This window comes from Diaphorina citri, unplaced genomic scaffold (genome assembly GCF_000475195.1).
Source record: "Diaphorina citri unplaced genomic scaffold, Diaci psyllid genome assembly version 1.1 scaffold5301, whole genome shotgun sequence".
NCBI classification, from domain to species: domain Eukaryota; kingdom Metazoa; phylum Arthropoda; class Insecta; order Hemiptera; family Psyllidae; genus Diaphorina; species Diaphorina citri.
Window position 1 is genome coordinate 1 of NW_007382677.1, and position 9521 is coordinate 9521.

Consider the following 9521-nt stretch of genomic DNA (forward strand, 5'->3'; position numbering starts at 1 on the left):
TTAAGCCCAAAGTTTTCCGCCGTTTTCATTTGGTACAAAATCTACTGTCAGAGTCATAGACCTAACATTTTGCGAAAACGCCTACTATTTATAATACCTAACAACATTATCAATCCATTGATCAGAATTACATTGATGAACACAGGAAGAGCCTTCCTTCTAAAGAAGTGGATGTGTTAATAAAATACCATCATAATATATACATAGTACAACTTTTTTTTTTCCATTTTGATCTGGTTAAGACTAATATACGTACATACGTACTCGTACATCCCCTATGTTTCAAGATGGAAAACAGATACCTCCACCATTTGATATCTATCTACATCAGCCATTCTTAACCTATGGTCCGTGGACCACTAGTGGTCCGCCATTAGTTCTAGAATCCTATTGTATCTTATTTCCTGTGTATATGTAAGTGTAGTTAGAGCTAGGGAAATTTGTAATTAGATAGCTAGTAAAGGGTCCGCCCGTTTGTGTAACTAAATAAATAAATGAAAATTGAGTGGCTTTTATTCGCGGGATTGCCCGTATAAATTTTGAATGGGCTTTTATTGATCCAGGATATGTGGGTAATAGATTTGGTTTCAACTATGATCACCCTGTATATTACTATCCATTGTTCTACTCTGATCTTTAATGTTCGGTAATATCTCTCTTCCTCCTTCTTCTTGTAATGTGAAGTAGATTAGTTCTAGATTCCTATTGTATCTTATTTCCTGTGTATAAGTGTAGTTAGAGCTAGGGAAATTTGTAATTAGATAGCTAGTAAAGGGTCCGCCCGTTTGTGTAACTAAATAAATAAATGAAAATTGAGTGGCTTTTATTCGCGGGATTGCCCGTATAAATTTTGAATGGGCTTTTATTGATCCAGGATATATGTGGGTAATAGATTTGGTTTCAACTATGATCACCCTGTATATTACTATCCATTGTTCTACTCTGATCTTTAATGTTCTCTCTTCCTCCTTCTTCTTGTAATGTGAAGTATTTTTTGGTGAAATATCACCGGTCGCTTTTTTTGATATCAAAGGAAGCTCGAAATTCGTTCGGTGTGAGGTGTGTAATTAAACAATTTTAGAGGTGATATGTGGGAGAGTGACTCCTTATCAAGATGGAAGGTGTGAGATTTGGCGGGGTGGTCTCTTGAGCGAAATGGATACACGGTATGATGAGAATTTAGAATTTTCTGCTGTCCCTAAGGACTAACTCTTTGACAATATGACTCAACATGGGGAATTGGGGACAGTAAAAAGGCAATAGGTACAGATTAGGGAAGTGGGGAAAGAAAGGAACTCGAAAACCATAAAGACAAATCGTGAAAAAGCATCCCTTTTGTACTTTGCATTGCTCATTGACTTGTACTTTACTGCAAAACTTTTGGTTCTTGACGTATCACAGCACAACTTCACTGCACACACATAACAGATATACAAAGATCTCCTATTTTACACTCTATAGCTGAACGTAAGCTGTGTTTTACACCCTTACAAACAACTCGTAAGCTCGTTTTAATAAATAAACCAAAAGCTTTTTCCGAGAGCCTCGGTGTTATTTATTTCTTTAATCTTACGGCGTTTTAATACCAATGTCCTCCCGGGCCGTCTGGCTCTTTAATGTTTAATAAATTAAAATAATCATCCGCGCCTAACTCAGTAACTTACCTATTGCACTACGAGTTATACTTATGGTCTAACTTACCTACCACAAGAAGACAATATGTAGGTGCATACTAACTTATGGAATGAGGTGAGCTTAAATTTTAACTGGACGACTCTGTTGTCTAGTTGTCCGTTAAATTTGTTTTTTACACCATAACTCTCAAACGAGTTGATGCAATTGTTCAAGTCATAAAGGGTATTGTCTCACAAGATAACATGGGGTCCGACTGTCAGGGGCCCCTTAGGGAAACTTTTCTGAATTCAACACTTCCCTGAGCCACTATTTTTTATTGCATTAGCATACCTAGTTGATCTTCCAGGAATGAAAATGCATGGAATGAACAAATTGCAACGACGAAGAATATTGGACATTTCAGTGGATTCTAAAGTTGTAGGAAATGTAGGAATATGTTGCAGGATGGGCCACAATGAGCAAGAGAGTCAGGGATCATTATACGTACGACAGTTATGTTCTCAATACAATAACTGCACTAGTAAACATACTGGTAATAATGCAAGTATAGACATAGAAGTATAATAGTATAGACATAGAAGTATAATAATGCACATTGTGGATATTAGCTGTGTAACTGTAGTCAATGTGTTGTAGTCCCCGTTATAGGAGGAAAATCTATTGAATATTTTTCACCGGAAAAGCATGCACATCAGAAAGCCGTAGATATGTTGTTAATGCTCGCATTTATGAGAACATATTCACCTCCAGTACAATGTAGGATGTTTTATTTACAGGGTGGACAGCGGACGAATGATCCAATCTGTCGATTCGTCCTGAAATTTATGTCTAGTAAAATTTGATACCACCCAAAATCGGAACATTCTCAATTCTTCTTAGCAAGAAACAGAATGGGAACTAACGAAATTGTAACATTATTGACTTGGAACAATCCTTTAACTTTGTTTAAGTTTATCTAGCGGTCAACATGACATCCATTACTGGGTTTCTTAACCATCGGATACTGATGCTCCCACCATTTTCCAAAGTCCCCAAGTTATAACTAGATTTTATTGGTCACTCGACACCCAACTGTTGTCAAACATTTCTATAGTGTTGTGATGTTGTTGCTCTCTTATTCCCTCCTCTATGGGACATGGGTCACCCCGTATGCTTTATGTTCCCATGAAAAATGAAAACCCATTATCATTATCAGCGACATCGTTATTGCCATTTTGTTGCAGTTCTCTCTACTTTGCATAATGGGTACTTTTTTTACCTGAATGTGTGTGTGTTTGCACTAGTTCCATATTTGCAAAAAGTTAACAACAATGGCAAAGTTAGCAACAATAAATTTCAATGAACTTGCTGTCTTCACGAGGAAGGTTTGCAAAGTTTTTGGTTCCTGTGAAAAGGTCTCATAAAATTTGAAGGGAAGCTTGTCGTCTCAAATTGAGGTGATTCCTCGGGAGACGTGTTTGCTAAAAATGAAACCCAACGGAGTCTGTAATTGAGGTCATTGAGGTGGGGAAGAAAGTTTCGTCTGAATTAACTCGTATGACAGTGTGTTCTCATGAAAAATGGATGTGACCTTCTCTCTGTTCTGCTTTCAAGTCTTCAATCGTTCTTGGAATTCGGTGCTCATCAAAGTAAACTAGCTTTCTCACTTCCTAGGATATATAACTACATAGTAATCTGAAGATAGAAAGGTGTCACTCCCTGTATCCCTGTAGGTGTAACCATTGAAGTCAATAGGTAGGTACTGTAAACCTTATATCTTAAGTATCACATGATACCTACTATATCCCATTTATTCCTAGAATATCTACATTCTACATAGATAGTGTACCTATCATTCTGATACCTTGATATTCTCTCGATGATTTTCATTAACTTTTTGCTGAATACGAATCAAATGTAGCGAAACAATTTGGAGCTCTCAATTCCGATATTTCATCAAAATTGAGATTTCCATTTTCCTTTGTCTGTTTCTTGTTCTGCTTTACAAGTGGCTCGTGTAAATCCTGTAAATCCATGATTACAATAGTTCTCCAGCAAACCTTTCTTTAAGCTTAGTGTTAGTGCAGGCCATTCTCCAGTCAAGTATAGGCCTTTCCTCAAGACTCAAGAGAGATTAAATGAGAAATATTCACACATGCAGTTCAAGTCAGAGTAATTTCGTACACTGAAAAGTGGGTTGTAGGTAAGTACCTATCACTTTTCATTTGGGAAAAGTATCAATATCGGAAGATATAGAATAGAGATCAAGGGAGTAGCATCAACATACGAGTATATGTCAGCAGAGAAGACAACATATTCCATTTAAAGATGAACAGAAGCTACAAATCAAGGAAAAACCTTTGACCCATACTCCCCCAATATCACTCCCTGGCAACATATTTGACTACAAAATGATGCTTCGCTAAATATTTCTACTTGATTTCAGTGCATTTGTTACTCTCAGTGTTTTATATTTCGCTGTAAGATTCTTTTTGAATGGAGAAGCAGGAACAAATAAGTTCCATTTATATTTTCCCTTTGCTGCTTGACTAGATATTAATATTTTATCGTTTCGTATTATTTATGCACTACGAGTTTTGAAGATATTTTCGGTGTTTTTATTTTTATCTATGAAGATTGAAGATAGCAAAATATTACCAGTATCTGAAGATAGCAAAATATTACCAGTATCTGAAGATAGCAAAATATTACCAGTATCTGAAGATAGCAAAATATTACCAGTATCTGATGTGTAGGTACTTCCGAAGCACTAATTCTGTCCTAGTGCTGTACATTGCTAAGTTTTTTACCAACAGATAATAAAAAGCGAATTTAATTTGGCTAATGACACATTCTACCTACGTGGTGGATTTGAAATAAAACAATATTATAAGTACCTATTTAAAGTATTTCCTGTCGACTCTAGTCTTAATTGAGTCTGGAAAGTCAAAATAAAATTTATATTTTTTGTATTCTGATTGCCCAGAAAAATTATGTTCGAAATCTCTTTGAAAGTCTCTTTCTCGGAATTCTGATGATTTCAATTTCAATGCATTCGACTCTAGTTACTAGATATTGAGCCATCAATCCTCGTATTTTACGATGCGTTTACGATGCTAATGGTCAGGGAAGAGTGATGATTTAAGCTAAGGGTACCAAAGGAACAAATGAAAAATATACCAAATGAAAAGGATACCAAACACATGAAAGGATCCAAGGATATCAAAGGAACAGAGAACAAGTAAAAGTAATCTACACATATGTACTCGTAGTCGTGGTTTTTTGGCTGTCCGTACAACGACCGTCTTGCACTCTGCAGAATGTGAGACTCCGTGCATCTCATTACATAAATGAATGTGGCCAGTCACTATGGTCCATATTATCCTGGTCAGAACCTCACATATATGTGTGGCTTACATGTTCCTTGGCTAAACCACAACACCTTATTGGCAAAGTCTGATTATGAACATGCTAACGATCTCAAATCTAAATTGAAAAGTGGAACGAAACTGGATCTAACCAAAACTGAAACCAGAGGTGAACTGAACGCAGAAATTGTACGCGGATTTGTACTTTTGGAGGAATAGCAGGGAGAAGTATACAAATAAAATTGCGAAAATAACAAAAGGATCCGAGATATTGAAAATGAAGATTTTGCGGATTTAAAAGCTCTTTTTTTGAGGTAAAAGAATGTTGAAACAAGTAGGAAGTAGGTACATAAATGTACCTAAATTCAGCTGTTCAATTTGTAACGAATGAAGACCAAATCCAAGTGATGCACCCATGAGTCCCATGACATATAATTTGTATTCGTTGTTTAAAGCATTCTTATAATATATTTTGCTTTTTTTTATACTTTTTATAGGTGTTGTAAGTTGAGTCTAGGATGTATAACAATATTCAGCTTGGCTTTGGATAAGGTCTACTTGGTAGTTACTATACAGCTCTAAATTATCATAGGTAGTTGTGTTCCTTAATTTTCACAAAATATACAGTTTTTTGTCTCACCTAAGGCGTTTACAAATTGAGTACAATTTTTTCAACACCAGATACCTGTGTATAAGTTTTAGGTTGTTTGGGTATAAATTTTTAAAATGTGAAAGGTTTTTTTTCGAAAGAAATATGCAAATGTTGAGAGTTTAACACAGAGGCTGGCAATGGTTCGTTTGTTACCAGAATGAAATTCTAAGAGCGAAACTCATGCTAAGCTTCTCGAAGGTGTTGGTAAAACTATCAGCTTTGGCAGATTCAATTTAACCCAGAACCTAAACAAACACACATAGGTAGGTACATACCTACATTTTACATAGGTACATTGTACTAATTTGTTACCCATCAAGTTAGAAGACAGACGAAAAGCAAAACAAGACACACAACCCACTCTTTCTCGTCAAGGGAAGATGTCTCTCTCCAAGCAATGCTCCTCCACATTAAATAATTCCACTCAACGTTAATTGGCTGAGGGGTAAGTTTGGTAAGTTTGGCACAGTCGACGGCATCCTTTGGGAAATCGCATCTTGAAATTATCCTGCCACGTCTGAACAAGGGTAAGCTTGTATGGTAATGGAACCAACTGCTAGGTCCCTCAAAGGAAATTACTCGCATCAAATATGCAATAGGTTATCTCGTCTTACCATACATTACACTACGTACCTACAAACCAAGCCAAAAAACCAAAAAAACTAGTTTTTGGGGGATTTTTTTCACATTTTCTCACACAAATGAGCTCATGCACGCTCTAAGGAACCAAATGTCAGCAAATATTTCGACACCTCCCCGCCAGACTTGATGGACAAATATCATTCCAAACGTGGAGCCGCCAAATTACCAGAGCAAGGGAGTGGAGTCAGGTAGGTAACATTACAGGACGTCCAGGGTTTGACTCCCGACAGAAAAATAATGTACGACAAAATAAACACATTTGAGTCTGTCAAGATGTTAAGTCGTGCGTAAGTGGGAACAATCTCTACAGGACGTTCGGAAAAAAAATCGGATGAAACCCACAAGAGGGAACGGGGTTTTCCAACCATGTCTCTCTTCTAGTCATTACATACTTCCTCTTTTAACCGGGAAAATTATCCAAGGGTGATTATGTAAGTCGAAAAAAAAAATCCTTCTCAAATAATAAGCAAGTAGGTACTTCAACTGCTGTCTTTCCAGTGCAAGTACAACGGGTGATGAATTAGTGAGAAAATACAAGCGAGAAATGTCCACGCCTAATGCCAAGAATTCCAAACCCCAAGAAGGCAACAATTTGACGCAACATGAGGTGAACTTTCCACAGGACCTTCCTATGTCTACACCATCTTCTTCATCATTGCCGAACATTTAGGTCGGAACTTCCCTCAGAATCTATTCAACCTATTGGATGAAGTTTGGCTTTGGTCTGAGAGTTGGCTTTTTAGTACTATCAGCAATTACAGTGCCTAAAACTGAAAGTTCTTCAGAAAATGAATGTTTACAATTACAAGGTGTTCAATAAATTATTGATTGTTTCTCTCATTCTACAAAAATGATAAATTTGGAAGATTCTCCCCTCTACGAAGAACGATCCAACCTTTTTTGCACTTCTTTTAGTAAAACAAACGCTAATTTGGAGTCAATGAAAGAGCAGAAAATGTTCAATATTACATCTTTCCTTTTTTTCGTGGCCTGAGAGTAGAAGGAACCAAGGCAGAAGGAATGAGGCGCAGAACTTCCTAGGGATTGGGAGAATAGGCATGAGAAAGGGGGGGGGGAGAGAAATATTTACAAAAGAACGCACAAATGCTCAGAGAAGGAAACAAGAAGACATAAACAAAATAACACACCTACTGAGTACAAGAGAGATAGCTCATAAACAGACAAGAGGTTGCTCACATTTGGCGAATTTCAAATCGAGATAGCTTTATTCCCCTGGGACGTTTCAGCAGATTGAAGTCAGAAAGTTCATTATCACAGAAATTTTATCCATAACATCGGTAGCCAAAAAAGGACGATATATGTAACAACAAAGAGGCTGCTTTCAACGCAAATCTGAGATCAAACAAAAACGAGAGAAATTTTTCAACTTCCCTCGTGGAGTTTTATATACGTAGTTCAAATTATTTCAGAGGAACCAAAGGTGCACCTAAATTACAACTTTTCCACCAAAGATCTATCGAAATTCCACGATTGTAGTGAATACGCACCCTAATAGACACTCTCTTAATGAGATTTTCATACAATGTATACCATGTCATGGTTAGGTATATTGTTATAATAAAAAGTAATAACATTTAAGTTTTTACCAAGGTAATGTACCCAAATAGTAAGTCTACAATGTCTAAAACTACCCTGGAAAGTTAGATCTCTAGGTTCTCTAGTAAATTTACCTTCTAAGATATGTCAGTCCCGGAATCTCTCCTATATCCAAGCCTGTCTATCTCGTGGCACCTCACCCCTCTTGTGTCCTACTTTCCGTAATCTCAGGACATCCATTCCAAGAAGACATGATTTCTTCTTTTATCTATATCTAATTCCGAAATATTTATTCAAAGACATCTTCCGACTTTTCCCGTTTGTAGAGAGTATGGAAAGTACGAATTCATTTCAAACTTCATTAGAAAATTACTTTTACCAACTTCTCCTCCTGTAGTGAATACTTTCTTATCTTCTTTTTCCTTCGGAGCTGATGGTATTGGCATTAGCTTTGACAGCTAATGGAATTTGAAGCTGAATCTCCATTTCCCTGTTGTTTATGATGATGTTGAACCAACAGAACTCGGGGATTGTCGGAAGGATTAGTCTAAAAAGTCTCATTACGCCAACAATCAAACTGATCTTGGGTCTTACTCTTGTGAAAAAATCCATTTTGAAAAGTGATAAGCCACAATGAGTGACTAGTACATTTGGCACATCCACCGATGTATTTCAATCACCAAAGCTACACCAGTGTCACCGAATGCCCGTCACATACCTGTGAACAAAGAGAAGGGAAATGTGTGAAAAACAATGCCCTCTATTCTCAAAAATGCCAAAGAAGGGTCTAGAATGGAAAAAAGTTACATCAGAATAACGTCATATCTATTGCAAACATGCGATGGAATATCCTCTAACCTACTTTTTAGCAGGTTACTTTTTACCGCTGAGTAGTGAGTACTCTTTCTTGTTCCCTCAAGAATTTGCTTCATTATCAAGAGCAAGTGACGTGCTGGCCACTAAAAATAACAATTAACATGGATATTATGTATGGTTCAAGTATTAAAGTACATAGGGTAAGTGTACCATTTATTCGCCCACCTAAAAAACGTACCATTTATTGACCCACCTGCCCACATTTATTTCTCTAATTTTTGTTTTTATGACTACAATTTTTGAATAGCACTGGTTCGATAGCAGTCTTTAAGCCCTTTCTTTTGATGAAATTGGATCTTGAAAAATTTCGTCCAGTTCAGACTTATGTGGCGTATGGTACAGGTGGGCCAATAAATGGTACGTTTTTTAGGTGGGCGAATAAATGGTACACTTACACTACCAAAGGAAAGGAAAAGCACTGTTTCTCACTGCATATAAACCAATCATAGACTTCCATCGTACTACCAGCCTCACGAAACTCACTAGGGGGAAAGCTTCAAAATCCTATAATAAATGGAATAAAATGGAAAAGAGGGTTATTATTATCGGCCCGATATTTTCTACATATTGGAAAATCACATCCACATACATTGGAGAAGCGGGAGGCCTGCCATTTTTATTTACTTATTTATTTATTTTTTGAAGAAAAAGGGGAAAAACTACGAAAATCCAATCAATTAGGGGTGCATTTTGAAAAATTGTATTATTGAGGGAGAGGAGGAGGAGAGGGGAAGGGGTGGAAAAGAGAGGGAGGGAGAGGGGGGAAAAGAGAGAGAGAGGGAGGGGTTGGGAGGGAGAGAGAAAGAGGGGGA

At 37.0% G+C, this 9521-nt stretch overlaps 1 protein-coding gene across 1 annotated transcript; it reads left to right on the top strand.

The window, feature by feature from the left end:
• Positions 1–4964: 4964 nt before the first annotated feature.
• LOC103521469 lies at positions 4965–7218 on the top strand. The gene is made up of 3 exons (XM_008486580.2): positions 4965–5151; positions 6341–6464; positions 6775–7218. Exons 1-3 carry the CDS (start codon positions 4965–4967, stop codon positions 6944–6946), a joined length of 483 nt encoding a protein of 160 aa, XP_008484802.1. The 3' UTR covers positions 6947–7218.
• The last annotated feature ends 2303 nt before the right edge of the window (positions 7219–9521 follow it).